Below are 25339 nucleotides of genomic sequence, written 5' to 3'. Positions count from 1 at the left end.
AGCCTCGATTGAAGTTCTTTACGTCTTGCCTTGCGTGTGATCGATGGTGCTACACTCTTTTAAAGTTACCTTGATCTCTGTGGAGCGGCCTTGCCGCCTCTATCGGGCCCGACCCGCCACACTAAACCACGCCCACTGAATGTTTTTCCGGAGGCCTACACGCTGGGTTTCGCTCAGAGCCTGACACTGGAAATATATGGGGAAATCCTGCCCAGGAGATCAGGTGAACAAAAGTTTGGTCAAAGAAGTGGATTATAAGGCGTGTCTTAAAGGAGGAAAATGAGGTAGAGAGGCGGAGAGATTTATCATTAAATATAACATTATAAATGTAGCATGTCCACTGATCAAAGATCAAAATTACCAGCAGGTCCAAGGCCAATACATTTGAAGAACGTCTATAGAGCAAGATTCTCTGGCCTCCCCACGACATGTTTCTTGACAGTGGGATTTGGCCTGCTATTGGCCAATAGTGGGATCTTCTGGTCAGAGACTGCAGGTTTTGTGGTATAGCTGTGAGGTTACTTTTGATATATCAGAACTGGTTTCTTAATGTAGACTGTTGTAACCATGGTGAAGTCCACAACTAAAAACAAACCCTTATCTTTGTTAAAAATATACATATTTTACTTTGGATTCTGACAGCTCCTTTCTCTGCAATCTGCTTTCGAGGTAATTTCTCTCCAGCGTAACCTGCTGAATTGTGATAAGACAAGTGTAAAGTAGTGTAAAATATCACCAGGAGCTTGCAAGGGATTTTACTTCATTGCTGCCCACACAGAGATTCCACATTGATATCAGTTGAACTGCAAGCTCCCGTCAAGGCCCGAGTCAGTTTAGAAACAAATGTTGTCCAAGTCAAATGATTCCTGTCATTGTGTAAATTTTCATAGCTCGAGAGTTAAGGTTCAGAATGGATTTTCTATCTGACAACATCTGCCAAGATCTCTCGTATTAAAAAGTAGGAAACAAGTCCAAATCCTCAGCAGTTTCTGAACAAAAGAAACTATCGCCTCATTATATTGGTTCGGAAATTGAACTGTAGATTTCGCCGATGCGTAGAAAAATAAATCTTTGTGGAAAACCACAGCTGAAGGCCTGGCCAATGGCCGCCGCACAATGAGTTTCCACTTTTGATCCAGTCACGAGAGACAGCAGCAATTTTGTCTTGTTGATGTTTTGTCGTCTCCCAAGGAGATGGAGTTTGTCAGATAACAATCTTTCCATTCCGAATCCTTAGGGGAAGAAAGGAAGAAGAATGTTTATAGACTCAAACGTTAAAAGTTTGCCAAGAAGCTCCGCGTTAATGGGCACACCTCAAGCTGAATATGTTGCAACGGGAAAAAAAAAGAAGCAATCAAATCAAGGGCCATTCAGCCAAAATAAAACCTGGTTCTTTCACTGGAGATCATGAATGATCTATTCCATCATTGACAAGACTCAGCAAAGATCTGTTCCATTTTTTGTAGGTTCGTACACGATGAAGGAAGATGCAGCAATGAGAAGAGCTACAATGAGGAATTCTAATTTCTGGGCAATAGCTGAGTATATGGCTAGTTATTGAGCCGCACATTGTGGGGAGTGTTACAGATTCACAGACAATACAGCGCTGAAGAGGCCCTTCGGCCCACCGAGTCTGCACCGACACATGAAAAACACCTGACCTGCCGACCTAATCCCATTGGCCAGCACTTGGCCCATTGCCTTGAATGTTATGACGAGCCAAGTGCTCATCCAGGTACTTTTTAAAGGATGTGAGGCAACCCGCCTCTTCCACCCTCCCAGGCCGAGTGTTCCAGACCCTCACCACCCTCTGGGTAAAAAGACTTTTCCTCAAACCTGCCCTAAACCTCCTGACCCTGACCTTGAACTTGCGTCCCCTCATGACTGACCCTTCAACTAAGGAGAACAGCTGTTCCCTATCCACCCTGTCCATGCCCCTTATAATCTTGTCCACCTCGATCAGGTCGCCCCTCAGTCTTCTCTGCTCCAGAGAAAATAACTCAAGCCTATCCAACCTCTCTTCATAACTTAAACGTTCCATCCCAGGAACATCCTGGTGAATCTCCTCTGCACCCCCTCCAATGCAATCACATCCTTCCTATAATGTGGCGACCAGAATTGCACACAGTACTCCAGCTGTGGCCTCACCAGAGTTCTACACAACTCCAACATGACCTCCCTGCTTCTGTCATATGTGCCTCGTTGATAAAGGCAAGTTTCCCTTATGCCTTTTCCGTGTGAGGGTGGATGGCTCACTACCCTTAGAAAGAAGCTGACTCACTGCGAGCCAGCCTACCCCGCAGCCATAACATGCTCTGCGGGTGGGCTGAATTGCCAGGCAGTGGGATGTCTGCCCCTCACTGGGGAGGAGGCCCCACCCTCAGGAAACTGCCAGCCAATCTGATTGGCCAGCAGCTCCAGCGGTCCCGACAGCACCAAGATCCCACTAGTGGGCACTGCCGGGACTGCAACTGGTCCCGAGAAGAAGGCAGACCCAGGGGATTGGGCAGGGAGGAGTTAGCCAGTTTATGGAGGGGGGGGGGGGAAAGGAGATTGTGGGGACGGTGGGCGTTGTGAGAGCTGGCGGGTAGGAAGGAAGGAGGGGGCATTGTGCTGGCGTGGGGGAGGAGGTGGTGGAGGGGGGGGGGATGCCCCTGATGTGCAAAAGGGCACCCACCAAAGATGGTACCCCCTTTTTCTTTCTGCCTTTCTGAAAACTTTCTTAAAAATGGCCTCCCCACAGCATGGCACTGGCAGCATAATATCAGGGTCAATTATTTTGTTAATAAGTTCAATTGACCCTTGCTTTGGGGGTGAGCGTGAAGGTGGTAGGTTGTGAAGGTGGTGGGCTCCACACCCACCCTATTTTACATGACCCCCACCCTCCCTCATTAAAACACACCCAGCGGGGACATGAAAAGTCCAACCCATGATATGTGCTTTTATGTGCGGGCTGTGCTTTGAATGGGCTGCTCTATTCTCCAACTTCCCTTCCCCTTTAAGCAGAATTTCAAAAATTGCGTAACAATGGAACACTGTGGAAAGAAAATGACACAATCCAGGAAAAGACGGTTAAACAGATAGATCTGCTTTAGTTACAGTTTCTAAACATAACTGCTCCCACGCTTGGTAACACAACCCAGCCACTGACTAATCCTGTAGCTCAGAAAAAATTCCAGTCAAATATTCGCTCTCACTGATATCACAGCCGACAAGCGAATCAAAGTTTGCCGGCTTACGGGCAGCGACCATTTCCAAGAACAGCAGAAATTCTGCTTCCTACTGGTGTCGCCCTCTGACTGGCAAGTTGCCTTCTCGAGCATTGGGGCTCCATGCCCAGAACTGGAGGAAATGTTGCTTGCCAGCTTGACTTAGACCCCTTGAACCAAGTGAAGTCTAAATTAACGCAGGGCCAGGATTCATTAAAAAGAAAAAGAATGACCGAGCGGGAGGTTTAGCTCTGCTCCAGATCATGTGGTGGAAGCTGTTAGAATCTCAGTTTACACTTTAAATAAAACAAAACAAATGGAACTTTTCAGCAATTGTCAATATTCCTGCACCGTTTTGTTTCACAAGGCATCATTTCAAATGTACATTAGGTGTAGATAGCTTTGCGTTACTGTTCAGTCATTCATATTTAACTTAAAGAATGATAATGATCATCTTTATTCGTGTCACTAGTGGGTTTACATTAACACTGCAATGAAGTTACTGTGAAAATCCCCTAGTCGCCACACTCCGCGCCTGTTTGGGTACACCGAGCGAGAGTTCAGGATGTCCAATTCACATGACAAGCAAGTCTTTCGGGACTTGAAGAAGGAAACCGGAGCACCCGGAGGAAAACGACGCAGACACGGGGAGGACGTGCAGACTCCGCACAGACAGTGACCCAAGCTGGAATCGAACCTGGGACCCTGGTGCTGTGAAGCAACAGTGCTAACCACTGTGCCACTGTGCTGCCCATATGCAGTCCTTTGGACGAAGGCTGCCATTTATTATAGAAGATTTATCAAGCTGAATTACACTACAGTGTGCAGCTGTGTCTGATGTCAGGCTGAATTATCCTTTCCTTCCTCAACAAGGTGTGACTGTAATCCATTCAATTATATCGGACATCGACTCCTCTGCGGAAATCTCAAAGTACCTTCTTAACAGTGTTAATGGTGCTTGAGCACTGCTTGTCCTTAAATGACTGAGTTAGACTACTGGCTCTCAGCTTCACACAGAGTGGCAGGTGGGTGATTGGCCTCCATGGTCACTATCCAATGTTCCCGCTGTGGGGGGATTCCGGGTGAGGGAAAGACCACAGTGAGGGAAAGGTCAGGCAAGCCATTGACCCACACGATCTCGGCTCACAAGGCTGTGAAGGAACAGGTGGGCTGTTTCTCTCTGTGGAACAAGGAGGGAGAGAAAATACACAGAAACACAGGGTGGGGGGGTTTGAGTGGGTTTGGGTCACATGGGAGGTTATAAACCCTGACCCCAATCTACCTTCAATTCACCCAGAATCACAGAATTGGTACTGTTAGAAAGAGGCCAGGCGGCCCATCGTGTCTGCACCGTCTCTCCAGGCGAGCATCATGACTTAGTACCATTCCCCTGCCTTATCCCTGTACCCCTGCACATTGTGTCTGTTCAAATAATCATCTAATTCCCCCCTTGAATGCCTCGTTTGAACCTGCCTCCACCACACTCCCAGCCCGTGCATTCCAGACCCAAACCACTCGCTGTGTGGAAAGCTTTATTCTTACATCACATTTGTTTCTTTTACAAATCACTTTAAAATCTGTGCCCTCTCGTTCTTGATCCTTTTGCGAGTGAGAACACTTTCTCCCCGTCTACTCTGTCCAGCCCCTCATGATTTTGAACATCTCGATCACATCTCCTCGTAGCCTTCCCCTCCTCCAGTAGAACAATCCCAACCTGGAAGCGGAGGAAGAAATCCATACAGTGCAGAAAGTGGCCATTCGGCTCCGCGAGTCTGCACTGACCCTCTAAAAGAGCATCCTATCTAGGCCCACCCATCTGCCCTATCCTATAGCCCCACCTAACCTACACATCCCTGGACACTAAGGGGCAATTTAGCGTGGCCAATCCACCTTACCTGCACATCTTTGGATTGTGGGAGGAAACCGGAGCACCCGGAGGAAACCCACGCAGGCATGGGGAGAAAGTGCAGACTCCGCACAGATAGTCACCCGAGGCCAAAATAGAACCTAGGTCCCTGGAGCTGTGAGGCAGCAGTGCTAACCACTGTACCACCATGCCGCCCATTATCCCAAGGGTAATGGAATCCCACTTTATCAAGGTGTGATGAACGGTTACTGTATTACTGTACCCTTGTCATCATGTAAGGTGATGTCCCCTTTAAGACCGGGCTTGGAACCCTGGGGGACTCCGCCTCCGGCTCCGCCCACCTGGGAGCCGTCTATAAGGGGCCGCCTTGTGGGCGGTACCCAGTTAGCACACGTCTTGGCACCAGGCTAGTTTTAGCTTATTAAAGCCTTCTTTACCGTTTTACACTCTAAGCATCGTTATTGAGGGTACAACACAAGGGCAATGGGAAAGAGACACAAATCACGGGCTAAATGTGACAATTGGCATTTCATGGGCTATCTCTTGCTCGCTGCGCATAGTGGGTTATTTACAGGATAATAATGGCATGCGTATTAAACTCACCATTCTTTCCTCTGCACATTTGGAGACCTTTGTCTAATTTTAATTTTAAATAACTGATGCAACCTCTACCTGCAATAGTGCATTCCTGGCGATGTTCTCAAAGGCATGGTCCACATTGATATCCTCTTTTGCACTCACTTCAAAGTAAGGAATACTGCGAGCTCTGCACCAGACTTCTGCCTCATCGCTTGTAACCTGCAGGAGTGGAAGGAGAGGAGTAACGATCGTAAATCGAGCACAATTGCAGAGAGGGTGGGATTTTCCGGCCATTCCCGCTTTCGGGATCTTCCGTTCCCGCAGACGGCGGCTCTCTGCCATTGATAGCGCCGGGCGGCACCTGTAGGTTCCGGAACCGGCCAATGGTGGGCCGTCTACAGCACCACGGCGAGTGGAGCAAAATCCTACCCATAAGCTGCAAGGTTTTTAAATAAAGTATATTTATTGAGCTTTGGCATTTTAGAGAGTAACGCAATCAAGTGACAACATAATCAGTTGCCATAAACAAGAAGAGGAAAACGGTTTAACACACATGAAAGCAGAATGGAACAGGAGAATGACCCCACAACTGACTCAATACAATCACCAGACGAAACTAGACACTCATTATGACCCTTGCAAAGACCGCGAGAGAAGCAGAATGAAGACACGGTAAAACGATACACACCCTCCCACGCCGCACAGGTCTACAATCATCACAAGAAATCAGGATAGATTTCGCGCGACATGATCAGGCGCGCACCAAAGTACAACTCCCTCGACCCCAGCAGCAGCAAAGGCACGAGTGACCCATCACAGCCCCCTCTCCTCGGGTATCAAACCCAACTGCAGCCATGTGGGAGATAAGTACGGATTCACCATACCCATCCTTAGGAAAAACCAAGAAAATGCACGTAAACCCCAGTCCTAAAGGGCGTTACATACGTGACACACGATGCAGCTTAACCCCAAAACGGGCCCAGAGCAGAACCAAAGTCATTCCATACATTTGTGGACAGAGGACCGGCAACAATATAATCGGGTTGCGGTTAAACCTTCAGGGCCTCCCATTGGAGAAAAAGCAGGAAAGAAAGTCTAGAACTACCAGAACTGACCCCAGCAGTTAACAAGAGCTCAGGACCCAGCCCAGGTCTCGAGCCTGCCTGGTGCCCATGAAGCACCGACCAAGAGGGGACCAAGCTGCTCAATCAACAAGAGGGTGTTTGGATGACAAGGAGTCATCCAGACTCAAAACGTTGCTCCATTCTCTCTCCACAGATGCTGTCAGACCTGCTGAGATTGTCCAATATTTTCTGTTTCTGAAACAATTTTATCTTGTCCGCTCTATCTCTTCCCCTCATAAGTTTGTTCGCCTCAATCAAGTCTCCTCTTAGCCTTCTTTCTTCCAAGGAAAATAACCTTAACTTATTCAATCTCTCCTCCCAGCTACACTATTCCATCCCAGACAATATTTTTACAAACCTCCTCTGCACTCTCTCCTGAGGAATTAAGTCCTTCCTCTAATATGGTGACCAGCCTCCTGTACCAGCCTATCCGAACAGGCGCCGAATGTGGCGACTAGGGACTTTTCACAGTAACTTCATTTGAAGCCTGCTTGTGACAATAAGCGATTTTCATTCATTCATTCATTCAGCCTGCACACAATACTCCAGTTGTGGCCTCACCAGTGTTTTATACAATTCCAACATTATATCCTTACTTTTATATTCTATACCTTTGCCAATGAAGGAGAAAATTCCACATGCCTTCTGTAGTGATCTCTATATGTGCATGTACACAAGGGGTTAATGTGTAATCAGCAGCACCACATGATCACTAGAGGGCCGGACCAACAGGGGTATAAAAGGCAGCCACAGTGGATCTCTCCCTCTCTCTTGGGTGCACTGTGACCAGGGCAATAGCAGAGTAGTTCAGATGGCTAGTGGAGTTACGTATAGTTACCGTAGTTAGATCTTGTTAACCTTATCACTAGTATTAAAGTTAAAGTGAAGAACTCGTGCAATTATTGTTATAGTTACCTCAATAAACCTTTTGTTACTACTGGACGAGTTTGAGTCTTCTTCATCGAGATTCAGAAGACCTCTTCATTCGCCAAGGATTGAGTAGCACATGTTACCTACCACACAGGTAACAAAACACCTCCTTTACAAACTTGTCTACTTGAGCTGCTGCCTTTAGGGACCTGTGGACTTGTACGCCAAGGTCTCTCACTTTGTCTACTCCTCTTAGTATATTCCCATTTATTGTGTACTCCCTTTAACTGTTTGACCTCCCTAAACGTATGACTTCACACTTGTTAAAATCCATCTGACACTTTTACCGCCCATTCCACCAACCCATCTATATCGTTTTGGAGATTTTTGCGATCCTCTACACTATCCACCACTCAGCCAATCTGTGTGCCGTCTGCAAATTTCCCAATCGTGCCCCTCATGTTCGTGTCCAGATCGTTAATATATAACACAAACAGTGTGGGCCCCAACACCGAGCCCTGTGGAACACCACTTGAAACAACTTTCCAATTCGCCAGGGCAGCCAGCGACCATTACCCTTTGTTTCCTGTTATTAAGCCAAATTTTTATCCAGTTTGCCTCATTGCCCTGTAACCCATGGGCTTTCACTTTTTTGACCAACCTATTATTATTATTTCCCTTCTTCATTCCCCAAGACTACGTCTAGAATTCCATCTCTTCTCATTGGGTTTGGCACTAATTTGTTGAAAAGCTTTTCCTGGACCCACCGCATGAATCTTTCTCCCTCAGCGTCCCTTACATTGTTTGAATCCCAGTTGATATTGGGATAGTTAAAGTCACCGACTATTATTGCCCCCTTTTTCTTACAGGCAGAAATTTGCCCACATATTTGTTCTTATATCTTCTTTTCACTACAAATAAATAAATAAATCGCTTATTGTCACAAGTAGGCTTCAATGAAGTTACTGTGAAAAGCCCCTAGTCGCCACATTCCGGCGCCTGTTCGGGGAGGCTGGTATTTGAGGGTCTGTAGTAGTGTGACTGCGCCTTTTTTATTTCTAAGTTCAACCCATAAAGCCTCGTTTTGTTGACCCTTTCGTATATCATCCCTTCTCGCAACTGGAATTGTATCTTTAACCATTTGTCCTGCACCCCCTCCTTTCTTATCTCCCCCTCTATTGCGGCTGAAGACTCTATAACCAGGGATATTGAGCTTACAATTTTGCCCCTCCTTTAGCCAGTTTTCTGCGATAGCAATAACAACTTGCTGCCAAGTGTTCACCTGTGCCCTTAACGCATCTTCCTTGTTTGTAATACTGGAGTACGCCAAGCATCCACCAACGAGCAGAAGAACAAGCCGTCCATTCAACAAGAAAGCCCCCAGGGGGACAACAGGATATCCGCCAGAGGCACCATTTGGCCCTTCCCTAGGCCGGGAAGCGAAACCCAGCCTCCTAAGATAGCCCAACATGCACACCCGTAAAGGGACACCCTTGGCCTCCAGGGGCAGCAGGATACCAGCCACGGCACCAGGCCTGGCCTAACCGGCACCACCCAAAATGCAAGAAACTATACCCCAGGACCTCCTCACACCTAAACACCTGCACCCCAGCCATATAACCTACAACCAAATATCTACAACCCTTCCAACCCCATCGAGGGGCCTAAGAAGAGAAAGGTAATGACTGGAGCCCTAGGCGAAGGAGGTCCCAATCCAGGAAGGTGAAGAACCATTAAGACACCCAACAATTGGGAGTCCTGGGAGGTACGACCTCGCCTCCAAAACCACCAGATCACCACCCCCTCCCGCCCCACCCCCTCTCCGGCCACCCCGACGAACCACCGGCAAGAACAGGACAAGAGCCAGAACACAATGCTGACCCAGGCGGAGAAAGGAAGAGAGAAAGAACCCTCAAGGTGAGATCGCCCAGATTAACTCAAAATGGCCACCGTCATGGAAAGGACACCAAGAGCAACCCTCCTCCTCAACAGCCAACCACAATTACAGGTCCCACCTGCGTTCGAGAGGAGTAAAGAGTGAGAGGAAAAAACCCTCAACTCTTATGGAAGAGTCAGAAGGAACCCTGTCCTCCCCCGGGTAAGAAAAGTTCGCCCAGGCCTTTGAAGGGTTAAAACACAGATATTTAGGTTCAAATACATTAAACTAAAACAAAATAAATCACTCCAAAAGAATCCCGAAATGGATTAGCTCTAACTGGGGGCTGTCCTCAATCTGAGTGAGGGCGAACTAACCTTACCAACCCCACCCTTACCCCCTCATCCCGTCCTGGCTCCACTCATCGTCCTCAATAGGAGCGAAGCTGTGCATAATTCACACCTCTCATAATTGAGTTAATATAATTTTGCTAAATCTGCATTATTAGCTACATGATCAAAGCACGAGACACCATCACTTCCATCATGGCACCTCACTGATGCCCGGAAGGTCCACGGACTAGGCCCCAGCTGGGGGGATGACGCGATACCTCCAGCCTTTCATGACGAGCTTCGAGAACAGGACAATACAGGACCAGCGACCGGTGGGCGCAACCGGCCGCTGGCCTCAAAGACAGGAAGCACTGTGCTGCTTCGAATCTGATGCACCCAGCCTTCAAATCAATATTGCCAAAGCATGGCAGACAGTTTTCAAACTCAGTCAGGAATTTACCTTCCAGCTCCCGGGTCCGTCACGCTAGACGACACACCATGCAGCAGGATCGCAATGACACGGAGGCGGGCCCACACCAAGGAAAGTGCCCTCCCGATTTCAAGAACCTCCTTGTGCTCTTTTAAATGTTCTCCACAAATGCTGAAAGCCAGCGCTGACGGCACGCATCGCAGAGCTCTTCAGCCAAGGCAGCATTTCTGACTCCATTTTCAATGGCAGCCCTCATCCAGATGCACACAGCACCGCCAAGGCGAGAGCTCGCTCAGCAGCTACTGCGCCACTTCAAGCTGAGCCCACCCCAGCCCACTCTGCAAGCTGAGCCACCCCAGCCCACTCTGACAGCTCAGCCCACCCAGCCCACTCTGACAGCTCAGCCCACCCAGCCCACTCTGCAAGCTCAGCCCACCCAGCCCACTCTGACAGCTGAGCCCACCCAGCCCACTCTGACAGCTCAGCCCACCCAGCCCACTCTGCAAGCTGAGCCCACCCCAGCCCACTCTGACAGCTCAGCCCACCCCAGCCCACTCTGACAGCTCAGCCCACCCAGCCCACTCTGACAGCTCAGCCCACCCCAGCCCACTCTGACAGCTCAGCCCACCCAGCCCACTCTGACAGCTCAGCCCACCCAGCCCACTCTGCAAGCTCAGCCCACCCAGCCCACTCTGACAGCTCAGCCCACCCAGCCCACTCTGACAGCTGAGCCCACCCCAGCCCACTCTGACAGCTCAGCCCACCCAGCCCACTCTGCAAGCTGAGCCCACCCCAGCCCACTCTGACAGCTCAGCCCACCCAGCCCACTCTGCAAGCTGAGCCCACCCCAGCCCACTCTGACAGCTCAGCCCACCCAGCCCACTCTGACAGCTCAGCCCACCCAGCCCACTCTGACAGCTCAGCCCACCCAGCCCACTCTGCAAGCTGAGCCCACCCAGCCCACTCTGCAAGCTGAGCCCACCCCAGCCCACTCTGACAGCTCAGCCCACCCAGCCCACTCTGACAGCTCAGCCCACCCAGCCCACTCTGCAAGCTGAGCCCACCCAGCCCACTCTGACAGCTCAGCCCACCCAGCCCACTCTGCAAGCTGAGCCCACCCAGCCCACTCTGACAGCTCAGCCCACCCAGCCCACTCTGACAGCTGAGCCCACCCAGCCCACTCTGCAAGCTGAGCCCACCCAGCCCACTCTGACAGCTCAGCCCACCCCAGCCCACTCTGACAGCTCAGCCCACCCCAGCCCACTCTGCAAGCTGAGCCCACCCAGCCCACTCTGCAAGCTGAGCCCACCCAGCCCACTCTGCAAGCTGAGCCCACCCAGCCCACTCTGCAAGCTGAGCCCACCCAGCCCACTCTGACAGCTCAGCCCACCCCAGCCCACTCTGACAGCTCAGCCCACCCCAGCCCACTCTGCAAGCTCAGCCCACCCAGCCCACTCTGCAAGCTCAGCCCACCCAGCCCACTCTGCAAGCTCAGCCCACCCAGCCCACTCTGCAAGCTGAGCCCACCCAGCCCACTCTGCAAGCTGAGCCCACCCCAGCCCACTCTGACAGCTCAGCCCACCCAGCCCACTCTGACAGCTCAGCCCACCCAGCCCACTCTGCAAGCTGAGCCCACCCAGCCCACTCTGACAGCTCAGCCCACCCAGCCCACTCTGCAAGCTGAGCCCACCCAGCCCACTCTGACAGCTCAGCCCACCCAGCCCACTCTGACAGCTGAGCCCACCCAGCCCACTCTGCAAGCTGAGCCCACCCAGCCCACTCTGACAGCTCAGCCCACCCCAGCCCACTCTGACAGCTCAGCCCACCCCAGCCCACTCTGCAAGCTGAGCCCACCCAGCCCACTCTGCAAGCTGAGCCCACCCAGCCCACTCTGACAGCTCAGCCCACCCAGCCCACTCTGACAGCTCAGCCCACCCCAGCCCACTCTGACAGCTCAGCCCACCCAGCCCACTCTGACAGCTGAGCCCACCCAGCCCACTCTGACAGCTCAGCCCACTCTGCAAGCTGAGCCCACCCAGCCCACTCTGACAGCTGAGCCCACCCCTGCCCACTCTGACAGCTCAGCCCACTCTGCAAGCTGAGCCCACCCAGCCCACTCTGACAGCTCAGCCCACCCAGCCCACTCTGACAGCTGAGCCCACCCCAGCCCAGTCCGACCACCACGGAAAAAGCAAGGATATTAACATTTTATCCCGGCTCTTCCTCGCAACAACACCAATCAGGAACTTCCTGGGACATGGCACAAGCCACATAGCCCAAGAAAAGATGAATATGAAATGTGCACCAGGCTGGAGCAATGGATTAAAAGATGAGCAGAGCCGGAGAGCGTGAAATCCATAACCTGCAAGGTAAGCACTGTTGCTTCACAGCGCCAGGGTCCCAGGTTCGATTCCAAGCTTGGGTCACTGTCTGTGCGGAGTCTGCACGTTCTCCCCGTATCTGCGTGGGCTTCCTCCGGGTGCTCTGGTTTCCTCCCACAAGTCCTGAAAGACGTGCTGTTAGGTGAATTGAACATTCTGAATTCTCCCTCTGTGTACCCGAACAGGCGCCGGAGTGTGGCGACGAGGGGATTTTCACAGTAACTTCATTGCAGTGTTAATGTAAGCCTACTTGTGACAATAATAAAGATTATTTATTATTATTTAACCGCCAGTCTCTTGAAAACATTTATAACTTTCCTGTTTATTTGAAGACCCATAGTTGACATCAGTTCTTTGCCTTTCCAGGTTTACCCTCCATTCTGGAGTTGTTGATGTACGCCCTTTTCTAATTGGTTGAATAATAGCCATAGCGCAGCCATTTAAGGAGAGGGGAGATTAGGTTTGGACCAGGTACCCAGAGCATTACGCAGGTACTCTGGATTACTGGTCCAGTGACATTACCTTTGCACCACTAATGGGCTGAGGTGCTGACTCCACGGAATCTGCCCCCAGCAAAGAATCAACATATTCGAGTAACAAATGGATAAGACCAGCTCTGGAGTGAATAACAAATCAGTTCAACAAAACTTCAACAGAAATAAATTCAACCTTTGCAATTATTTTCATTGGAAATAGGAACGTTGCAAATAAAAGTGAAAGTTAAATTAGGGGCGTAACCAGAGGTTAGTCACTAAAAAAATCCAGTCTAAAATTCAGCGGGATTTCTTGCTATAAGTGGCAAGAATGTGGAACTCGCTAAAAGGCAAAACGCATCGAATGTAATCAAAAGGAATCGAGGCAGAAAGGACCCAGAAGGATGTAACACTGATGGGGTTCGATGACAAAGAGTAGGAGGAGTCTCGTGTGGCGCTCGAATGCCAACATTGCAAGCTGGGCTTAATGTCCACTTTCCGGATCCTGGAGATTTGCTGTGACTTTATGTCAGTCAAAGACAGGTGAAAGGTGACCGCGTTCTGTCGTCTCTCACTCTGGTGGCCCGCTTGTTCTTGAAGAACCCTCTGTAAGGGAATGCGTGAGATGCTGGAGGCTAAATCTCCTCTTTGGTTCACTGCACAGAAAACTCCTGCTGGCGTTGAAGCTGTCTGATGGAGTGTGTCTGCCCAGTGTACAAATCGGAAGGTGGGTCAGATGGTGTGGTCCTCCTCTACCATCTACTGGCTGGTTCAAGAACAGCAGAGCTTTAATGCTTTTTAACACTGGAAACCTGGTCAGTTCCAATGGAAGACTAAATTCTGTTTCTTCCTTTCCTTCCTTTGCTGTCTCTCTCGCTCTCTCTTTTCCAATCAGACACACAATGTGGCTAAAAACAATTACTTTTATTTCCCAAGAGGTGATTAAGATCCCTCCCACCTGTAGTGATCTCTATCTGTGCATATACACACGGGGTTAATGTGTAATCAGCAGCACCACATGATCACTAGAGGGCTGGACCAACAGGGGTATATAAAGTAACCACATTGTGTCTCCCTCAGTCTCTCTCTCTTGGGTGCACTGTGATCAGGGTAATATCAGAATAGTACAGATAGTTAGTGGAGTTACATATAGTCACTGTGTTAGATCTTGTTAACTTTATCATCAGTATCAAAGTTAAAGTAAAGAACTCATGCACTTGTTGTTATAGTTACTCAATAAACCTTTGTTGTTACTGGATGAGTTCAGGTCTTCTTAATCAAGATTCAGAAGACCTCACCATCAACCAAGGATTGAGTAGCACGTGATACCGACCACACAGGTAAACAAGACACCACCCGGCTTACTCACTCTTCCAACTTCTTCCATCGGGCAGGAGATACAGAAATCTGAGAACATGCACGAACAGACTCAAAAATAGCTTCTTCCCCACTGTTACCAGACTCCTAAATGACCCTCTTATGGACTGACCTCATTAATACGACACATCTGGATGCTTCACCCGATGCCGGTTATGTAGTTACATTGTATACCTTGTGTTGCCCTATTATGTATTTTCTTTTATTTCCTTTTCTTTTCATGTACATAAGAACATAAGAACTAGGAGCAGGAGTAGGCTATCTGGCCCCTCGAGCCTGCTCCACCATTCAATGAGATCATGGCTGATCTTTTGTGGACTCAGCTCCACTTTCCAGCCCGAACACCATAACCCTTAATCCCTTTATTGTTCAAAAAACTATCTATCTTTATCTTAAAAACATTTAATGAAGGAGCCTCTACTGCTTCACTGGGCAAGGAATTCCATAGATTCACAACCCTTTGGGTGAAGAAGTTCCTCCTAAACTCAGTCCTAAATCTACTTCCCCTTATTTTGAGGCTATGCCCCCTAGTTCTGCTTTCACCCACCAGTGGAAACAACCTGCCCGCATCTATCCTATCTATTCCCTTCATAATCTTAAATGTTTCTATAAGATCCCCCCTCATCCTTCTAAATTCCAACGAGTACAGTCCCAGTCTACTCAACCTCACCTCGTAATCCAACTCCTTCAGCTCTGGGATTAACCTAGTGAATCTCCTCTGCACACCCTCCAGTGCCAGTACGTCCTTTCTCAAGTAGGGAGACCAAAACTGAACACAATACTCCAGGTGTGGCCTCACTAACACCTTATACAATTGCAGCAGAACCTCCCTAGTCTTAAACTCCATCCCTCTAGCAATGAAGGACAAAATTCCATTTGCCTTCTTAATCACCTGTTGCACCTGAAAACCAACTTTTTGCGACTCATGCACTAGCACACCCAGGTCTCTCTGCACAGCAGCATGTTTTAATATTTTATCATTTAAATAATAATTTCCTTTTGCTGTTATTCCTACCAAAATGGATAACCTCACATTTGTCAACATTGTATTCCATCTGCCAGACCCTAGCCCATTCACTTAGCCTATCCAAATCCCTCTGCAGACTTCCAGTATCCTCTGCACTTTTTGCTTTACCACTTATCTTAGTGTCGTCTGCAAACTTGGACACATTGCCCTTGGTCCCCAACTCCAAATCATCGATGTAAATTGTGAACAGTTGTGGGCCCAACACTGATCCCTGAGGGACACCACTAGCTACTGATTGCCAACCAGAGAAACACCCATTAATCCCCACTCTTTGCTTTCTATTAATTAACCAATCTTCTATCCATGCTACTACTTTCCCCTTAATGCCATGCATCTTTATCTTATGCAACAATCTTTTGTGTGGCACCTTGTCAAAGGCTTTCTGGAAATCCAGATATACCACATCCATTGGCTCCCCGTTATCTACCGCACTGTTAATGTCCTCAAAAAATTCCACTAAATTAGTTAGGCACGACCTGCCCTTTATGAACCCATGCTGCGTCTGTCCAATGGGACAATTTCCATCCAGATGCCTCGCTATTTCTTCCTTGATGATAGATTCCAGCATCTTCCCTACTACTGAAGTTAAGCTCACTGGCCTATAATTACCCGCTTTCTGCCTACCTCCTTTTTTAAACAGTAGTGTCACGTTTGCTAATTTCCAATCCGCCGGGACCACCCCAGAGTCTAGTGAATTTTGGTAAATTATCACTAGTGCATTTGCAATTTCCCTAGCCATCTCTTTTAGCACTCTGGGATGCATTCCATCAGGTCCAGGAGACTTGCCGACCTTCAGCCCCATTAGCTTGCCCATCACTACCTCCTTGGTGATAACAATCCTCTCAAGGTCCTCACCTGTCATAGCCTCATTTCCATCAGTCACTGGCATGTTATTTGTGTCTTCCACTGTGAAGACCGACCCAAAAAACCTGTTCAGTTCCTCAGCCATTTCCTCATCTCCCACTATTAAATCTCCCTTCTCATCCTCTAAAGGACCAATATTTACCTTAGCCACTCTTTTTTGTTTTATGTATTTGTAGAAACGTTTACTATCTGTTTTTATATTCTGAGCAAGTTTACTCTCATAATCTTCCTTATAGCTTTTTTAGTAGCTTTCTGTTGCCCCCTATAGATTTCCCAGTCCTCTAGCCTCCCACTAATCTTAATGTACTTAATGATCTGTGAGCTGCTCGCAGAAAAATACTTTTCACTGTACCTCAGTACACGTGACAATAAACAAATCCAATCCAATCGACCACAATTATGAAATAGGTGACGAGAAAATAGGCAGTTTTTTTCCAAAGAACGTAAGGTCCCAGATGGGGAACGTGGGTGCTTTACAATTACAGGAGTCGGTCAGCTGATGACACTCCCTGCTCAGAGTTCCAGGAGTCGGAGGCAATGCTGCACTTTCAGAGAAAGAGGAACACACATGCCATTGCCCTGGCAACCTCCAAATAAACCAGAATGTTCTAGAACACGCTGGGTCCCGCAGAACCCGGGGTTCTGAGGGAGCCTCCCAGGGGTACTGATCGACACAATTTAAAAAAATGTTTTCATTGGGTTTTCACATTTTACACTTCACAATTCACAAGTTACATAAAAGGGAAGAATAAGAAGAGACCAGCAGATATATTTACAGGCAATTGTCTTCCCTCCCGCTACGGCCCTGGTCCCCTTTTAGTCGGCAAACATCTGTTATAGTCCCCCTTGTGGCCAAAGCACGTATTTGCAGTGTCTATTCACAGTTTCATATTAAGCTTGCCCTCAGGCCTGCCTCCTGCGGCTTGGCCCCTTGTCTCTCTCGTTTTCTTTGCCTGCCACTGCCGATCGCCAGCCAAGCCGGGCGATCAGGAAGGCAAAGGCTAGGACGTCAACTCCTCTCTCGATAAAGAGTTCTGGATGATCTGAAACCCTGAAGGCCGCCCCTTTTGGGCATGGCTCCATCCTCACTCCCACAACCCTGGACATAGACTCAAAGAAGGCCGTCCAGTACCCGATAAGTCTGGGGCAAGCTGTGGGTGTGGTTGGCCGGGCCCCTGGCACATTTTGGATTTGTCCTCCACCTCCGGGAAGAACCTGCTCATTCGGGTTCTGGTTAGGTGCGCTCTGTGCACCACCTTTAGCTGCGTTAGGCTCAACCCTGCGTATGAGGAGGTGAAGTTCGCCCTGTGCATTGCTTCGATCCAGAGTCCTCCCTCTATTTCTATGCCTAGCTCCTCCTCCCATTTTTCCCTTGTCCCGTCCAGCGGGGAGCTTATCTCCTCCAACAGTCGCCCGTACAGGTCACCGCAGTTTCCCTTCCCTAGTTCGCCCGCGTCCAGCAGTTCCTCGATTAGTGAATGTCCTGGTACCTGGGGGTACGTCGGCGTTTCTTTACGGAGGAGGTTTTTGACCTGTATGTGTCTTAGTTTGTTTCCTTTCGATTACTGGAAATTCTCCATGAGTTCCTCCAGGATTGCTACTCTGTCGTCTGTGTAACATGTCCCTAACCGTCAATGTCCCCTTGCCCTGTCTCTAACTTTGGAAGGAGGCGCCCATTATTGCGGGAGTTAGCCTGTGGTGTTGCAGATTGGGGCCATGGTGGACATTTCAGTTACACCAAACTGCTGTCTCATTCGGTATCACGTCCGGAGCATCGCTACTACCACTGGGCTTCCCGAGTGCTTGGTCGGGAGCGATAGGAGTGCGGTTGTTACTAGGGCTCGGAGGGATGTCCCGGTGCAGGAACTCTCCTCCATCTTCACCCAACCATCTCCCGGTTCCTTCACCCATCCCCTCACTCTTTCTGCTGTGGCCGCCCCAGTGGTAGAACTGTGGGTTTGGGAGGGCACGGCCTTTCTCCTTCTTTGTCGGATCTTTTTCAGATTTGTCCCCCCCCCCCCCCCGTAACACAAATGCCATGATTAGCTTGTCCATCATGTTGAAGAAGCCTTGGGGATGTAGATCGGGAGGGATCTGAACAGGAAGAGGAATCTGGGCAGTACGTTCATCTTGATCCCTGCCAGTGAGAGTGGGAGTGGGCCCCACCTCTGCACGTCCCTTTTGACTTCCTCTGCCAGAGTCATCGTGTCCATTTGTGGGTCCGTGTCCCGTCGCGGGCCATTTGGATCCCCAGGTGGCGGAATTAGGTTTGCAGCTTGTTTGAACGGGAGTCCCCCCAGCCCTGTCCCTCCCCCTGTGGGTTCACTGGGAAGATCTCACTTTTGCTCAGCTTGAGTTTGTAGCCCGAGAAGGCTCTGAATGCCTTTCGGATTTCATTATCCCTCCCATGCTGGCCCGGGGGGGTTTGAGATGTAGAGAAGCAGATCATCCACGTAGAGTGAAACTCAAAGTCTCTGTCCCGCCTCTGAATACCTCTCCACCCATTTGCCATTCTGAGGGTGATCGGCAGTGGCTCGATTGCCAGAGCAACAGCAGTGGGTATCCCTGCCTCGCGCCTGTGTGCAGCTGGGAGGATTCAGAGCTGGTGGTGTTTGTCTGTGCGCCCGCCATGGGAGGTGAATCCTGGCCCAAACCCAAACCATTGCACTCGACTCTGCGGAAGGCCTTTCCTGGTGGGTGTTTCTCGGTGGCTGCAGCGCCGATATTCACCCCACTGTTCACCGGCACTTTGCCGGGTTTTTGGGCCTCTGGAAGTTTCTCCCCACCCAGACCAGGCTTTTGTCGGCTCCTTGCAGATCAGGCCGCCATTTTGACCGGCAGCCTCGATCTCTGCACCCCACCTCCCCCACTTTCAGGCCCGTCCCTACTTTCTGGTCCCACCCCCCCTTTCACCCTCCCCAACATTCTCCAGGTCCCTGGAATCCCCCTCGCCCCCTCTAATGGGCAAGACCCCCCCCCCCCCCCACCCCCAGTCCCGATCATGCACTGTCAACCTGGCACCCTGGCAGTGCCCCTGACATCTTGGCAGAGCCAACTGGGCACCCAGGCAGTGCCGGCCTGACATTGTGAGGGTGCCGGGTGGCACTACCAGGGTTCCAGGCTGTCAGTGCTACGGCGCCCAGGTGCCGGGGGAGTGCTGGGATACTAACCTGCCCTATCCCCGACCACCCGGGGGTCTCTATTGGCCGGCGGGACCCCCCCCCCCCCGCCCCGAGGTGCTGTCGTGCCTGGTCCATGTTTGTAGAAGCCAGTAGTGATCGGCGCCCTGATGAGGTCTCGCAGGCCGATGAATCCTGGGTGCCGGGTGAAAGGGGAGTCCGGGTATTTAAATCGGCTCATTTAAATAATCTGATGGTGTGATGCCCAGCGAGGGCGTGACCCAGGTTGCGCGGGGGGGAGTGAGTCGGGTAAGTAGTGTGAGGCTTTGCGCCTGGCACTTGTGGGATTCACTTGTGCATCCGGCTCCATGCTGGACACAACCCGGTGGCGGAATCATGCCGTTGTTATGATCTGGAATCCACTGCCTGAAAGATCAGTGGCAGTAACTTTCAAAAGAACCATGGCCAGATTCTCCATTGCCCGACACCAATTTCGTAATGGGCGAGAATGGACTCCGACGCCCAAACTGGGGCCGGCGCTAATTTGTCGCCCATCAGCCATGCTCCACCCCCATGGAAGTGGCGATGCCATGTCATCGGAAGCCGCTCCCGTGATGCTCCGCCCCCGATGTTCCCAGCCGAGCGGGTGACGTGTGGCCCCAGTGGTCTGGAACCCAGCGTGGCGGCTGCAGTCTGTATCCAGCACCACCACAATCAGCCGGGATCGGTGAAGCTGGCCGGTGGGGGGGGGTGGGGGGGGGCTTCCGCGAGGGCTGTGGGGTCTGGTGGGGGATGGCCAGGGGGTGACCTGTGGGGTCGTGGATGGTGTGAGTCGGGTCCGCGTACGGCCGACGCCATGTTGTACTTTGTGACTGCTACAGGTCGCGAGCGGCCAGGGACCTGGTCATTCTGCAGCCGTTTTCTGAGCGGGAGCCGGGGGTTTCACCCAGCGCCACTGCTAGCCCCTCGCTGGTCCCGGAATCGATGAGGGCGCCAATTTTGGCGTCGTAAAACGCCTGCGGATTCTCCGTTTGAGCCAGCACTGAAACAGAGAATCCAACCCATTGACTCTGTACTTGAAAATAAAAAATAAAAACGTGGGGATAAAGGGAATGTATGTGGGACAGTTTGGAAGCTCTGTCAAAAAGCTATGACAAAGGTGATTGGCCGAATGGCCTCCTTTTGTACTGTACGTTTGTATGGGTTTTAATAATGACTCACCTGTCTTTCAGTTATATCAACCTTGTTGCCTAAAACAACAAAAGTGTAATCCTGATGTTCCAAAGGAATCTGCAGTAATATCTCTTCTCTCCAGCCTTCAAGGGCATAGAAAGAATCTCGGTCAGTCACATCAAATACAAGCACACAGCCATCTGATCCTTTCGAGAAGGAGTGCACCAGTGATTTAAAGCGCTCCTGGCCTCCTGTGTCCCAGATCTGAATTGATGAACAAAAGACAGTCAATATCGGATCAAATGGCTGCCCCTTTTGGAGCTCCACAGTCAGTCAACAAACTTTATTTTCATTCATCCAGCATTTGTGAGTCATCTACATTTGCTCCTGAGGGCAGTTAGAGGTCAACCACATTGCTGTAGTCTGGAGTCACACGTTGATGAGACCAGGGAAGGATGGCAGACTTCCTCCCCTGGAGTACACCAATAAACGAGATGATCGATGACAACTTTTACATAGATACACAGATACATAGAAAATAGAAGCAGGAGGAGGCCATTCGGCCCTTCGAGCCTGCTCCGCCATTCATTCTGATAATGGCTGATCATCAAGTTCAATACTGTGATCCTGTCTTCCCCCCATATCTCTTGATCCCTTTAGCCCCAACAGCTATATCTAATTCCTTCTTGAAATTACACAAAGTTTTGGCCTCAACTACTTTCTGTGGGAGTGAATTCCACAGACTCACCACTCTCTGGGTGAAGCAATTTCTCCTCACCTCAGTCCTAAAAGGTTTACCCCTTATCCTTAAACTGTGACCCCTAGTTCTGGACTCACCCACCACCGGGAACATTCTTTCTGAATCTACCCTGTCTAATCCTGTTGGAACTTTTAAAGATTCTATGAGATCCCTACTCACTCTTCTAAACTCCAATGAATATAATCCTAACCCACTTAGTCTCTCCTCATATGACAGTCCTGCCATCCCAGGAATCAGCCTGGTAAACCTTCGCTGCTCTCCCTCCATAGCAAGAACATCCTTCCTCAGATCAGGACACCAAAACTGCCCACAATACTCCAAGTGTGGCCTCACCAATGCCCTATACAATTGCAGTAAACATCTACATTACTATACTCAATCCTCTCGCTATGAAGGCCAACATACCATTTTGTGGTCACCGTTAGTTGACCAGATTCTTAAAAATCACTTGAATTTAAAATTTGCCATTTGAATCTGTCTCCAGAGCATTCGCCTGGACCCCTGGAATAGCTATAGTCCCGTGACATTGGCACAAAACAATCGCCTCCCATTAGAGCTGCCCCTCGTTGATTAACCCTGGCTCAAGACTTTGCTGGCCTTATTTAGGATTCACCAACATTTTTTTATTTATTCACAATGCAGAAAGCATTAAATAGAGGAGATCAAGAGATGGGGCATCTTGGACCTCGGTGTGTGGTAGAACCAATGCCCGCGTCCCCTTAAACAATGAGATTTAAGGTTTGAGAATGAAACAGAGGAACAACAGAGGAGGAAGTAGGATGAGTTAAAATCAAAATGGGTAGAAGAAGGGAATTAAGGAGAAAGAAAGATTAAATGAAAAATGCAAAAGTAAGAAGAAAAATGTAGAAATTTGACATTTTTAAATCACTGTGTAACATTGACTGAGCTACAGATGTTGCTGGTCAATCTTTGCCACTTCCTCCAATTACTTTGCAAAATAGCCTTATAGCTTCCACATTATTTTTAAGAACTTGTTGCCTCTGCACATGAATTGTCCACCGAACCCACAGCGGCTAGTAATTGATAACAGAAGCACCATTCGAACCAAGTAACAATTGTGATTTCAATGTGAATCAGCTTTGAAAATGAACAATTAAAACTGTTCAATGCCATTCCAGTATATTGTCAATTCTACTTAACTGTTTTAAGACTGGTAGACATTATGGGTGCGATTCGCGAACGCCGTTGCGTTTCACGACGGCGCGAAACGGGCACGAGCACGAGCGATTCTGGGCCCCACGGGTTCACGCTGCTCCAGCCTCACTTCCTGGCGTGCATTGGGGGAGGCGCCAACCTGCGCATGTGCAGTTGGGCCGCGCCAAACCGTGAATGCGTGACTTCTTCAACGCGCCGGCCCCGGCGCAACATGGCGTGGGGGGTTCGGGGCCGGCCGCCTAATAAAATAGGGTCGGGGCTGGGGAGGCCGGCCAGCCGATCAGTGGGCCCCGATCGCGGGCCAGACCCCATCGGAGGCCCCACCCCTCCGCTGGTGAAGGAGCGCCTCTCTCCCCCCCCCCCCATAGGCCGCCCCCCAACCCTACGCGCAGAGTTCCCGCCGGCTGCGAGCAGGGGTGAACGGCGCCGGCGGGACTCTGCCGTTTCCACGTGGCCGCTCGGCCCATCAAGGCCGGAGAATCGACGGCCCCGCTGCGGACAGCGGCCCGCGACCGGCGCCGCGCCAAACATGCCGGCACAAATGGCGCCGATTCTCCGCTCCTCGGTGAATCGCTTGACAGCGTCGGACCGGCACCGCGGGAAAAATTGGCGCAAAGGCGATTCTCCCATACGGCGCGGCATGGGAGAATCCCGCCCTATACTTTCACTTGTTTTTCCCAATTTTCCTCCATGGTTGGTATTTTCCAGCCCCCCCCAGCGGGATCTACAGGTCCATCCAAAGGCAGGTCCTTCCCAAAGTACTTTTGAAGCGTACTCACTGTTAAAATGTACGAAACACAGCGGCTGAACAGCAATGAGATCACGACCTGCTAATCTGATTTAGCCATGCTGATCGAGGGATAAATATTTGCTACAACACAAGGAGAACTCCCTGTTCCTCCACAAATTGTACCACTGGATTTCCTACACCTTCCTGAAAGAGCGGTTAGAGCTTCCGGTTAACACCTTATTTGAAAGCATATGGAACGCTTGCCTTCATTGGACGGGCCATCAAGTACACATGGATAGGATGGATGTAGAGGGATACGGCACTGGGAAGTGCTGAGGGTTTTGGCCAAGGGTGGGAACATGACCGGTACAGGCTTGGAGGGCCAAAGGGCCTGTTCCTGTGCTGTATTGTTCTTTGTTCTTTGAAAGGCAGCACCTCCAGCAGTGTAACAGTTCCTCGCTGGCAATGCATCCTGGGTTATGTATTCAAGTCTCTGGATTGGAGCTCAAACCCACTGCCGCTGGATCAGAGGTTAGAGCGCTCCCTCTGAACGGTAGCTCAGCACGAAGGTAGTGAATAACAGTGGCCCTTCCGGCCGGGGGCCAGGGGGTGTCCTGCTGATGGAGACCCCCCCCCCGCATCGTGTTGCCTGGCAGTGTGGCCTGCGAACCAATGGGAAACATCGTCGACATCGTTACCACCCTTGGCCAAAACCCTCAGAACATCCTAGTGTCGCTGAAGATCCTGCTACCCGCCCATGGCGAGACAGCTCCTCCGCCAGGGAACAGGGAGGGGGCGGAATATCTCGCTCAAAGGGTGGGGGTGGGGGGAATTAAAGGCGATGACTTTGCTCAACAGTAGACCATTACATGAATCGTATATCCATAACGACTGGGCTGGTGTACAGTGCACGGGATGAAGCAAGATAAGGATTCCTCACCTGTAGTTTTACTGATGTACTGTCCACTCCAATAGCTTTTGTAAGGATGTTTGCTCCCAGTGTGTTGCGATAGTCCTCAGTGAATCTGTTGTTGACATATCGGTTCAGGAGGGAGGTTTTCCCAACCCTACATCACAGGATTCAGAAAAATACAGTCACGCTTAACCTCATTTTTAAGATGCAACTTCAGCCTGTTCCGGGGGAGAGGGCAGGAGCCTGGTGGTATTGTCACTGGACTAGTAATGCAGAGAACCAATGTAATGCTCCGACCATCCAGTTGGAGCCCCACCACAGCAGATAGAAATCTGGAATTAAAAGTCTAATGCAGACTCTGGAACCGTTGTCAATTGTGGTGAAAAGCCATCTGGTTCATTAATGTCCTTTAGGGAAGGAAATCTGCCGTCCTTACCTGGTCTGGCCAACACGTGACTCCAGACCCACAGCAATGTGGTTGACTCTTAAATGGCCCAGCAAGCCACTCAGTTCTAGGGCAATTAGGGATGGGATGGGCAATAAATGATGGCTCAGCCAGCAATACTAATAATAATTGCTTATTGTCACAAGTAGGCTTCAATGAAGTTACTGTGAAAAGCCCCTAGTCGCCACATTCCGGCGCCTGTTCGGGGAGGCTGGTACGGGAATTGAACCCGCGTTGCTGCCTTATTCTGCATGATAAGCCAGCTGTTTTGCCCACTGTGCTAAACCAGCCCCTAAAAACTCACATCCAATGAATAGAAAAGAAATTAAATTGGTGCAAATATACTGAAGTTCATGTTTCTTGAGAAGGAGTCATGTGACTATGTAGGCCACTGCGCTCCCTTTCCCAATGCGGTATTCCAGAGCTCAGCAATTCTTTCAATTCGCTGCCCAGACCATCCTGAGGTAGTGCAGTCGGCAGCTGCCACAAGATGCCCCTGGGCTCTGGCAGCTGTTAATGAGCCAACCATTTCAATCTTTAAACAGAATTACACACCACATAAAAATGAATTATTTCACCTGATTGCTCTGAGCTGGTGCTCATAAATCTCACAA

General features: G+C 50.1%; 1 protein-coding gene across 1 annotated transcript in view; it reads right to left on the bottom strand.

Annotated features, from left to right (window-relative positions):
• Positions 1–597: 597 nt before the first annotated feature.
• LOC140393701 (ras-related protein Rab-7b-like) overlaps positions 598–25339 on the bottom strand; it is a 44110-nt gene continuing 19368 nt past the window's right edge. The window contains exons 3-6 of the mRNA XM_072479995.1: positions 24308–24434; positions 20750–20965; positions 5749–5874; positions 598–1232 (exon numbers count right to left, since the gene is read on the bottom strand). Coding sequence (XP_072336096.1) covers positions 1140–1232; positions 5749–5874; positions 20750–20965; positions 24308–24434 — 562 coding nt within the window. The 3' untranslated portion in view covers positions 598–1139. The remainder of the gene's footprint in view (positions 1233–5748; positions 5875–20749; positions 20966–24307; positions 24435–25339) is intronic.

Source organism: Scyliorhinus torazame, chromosome 17 (assembly GCF_047496885.1).
Source record: "Scyliorhinus torazame isolate Kashiwa2021f chromosome 17, sScyTor2.1, whole genome shotgun sequence".
In the NCBI taxonomy this organism is placed as follows: Eukaryota; Metazoa; Chordata; class Chondrichthyes; order Carcharhiniformes; family Scyliorhinidae; genus Scyliorhinus; species Scyliorhinus torazame.
This window is presented reverse-complemented; position numbering and strand designations above follow the sequence as displayed.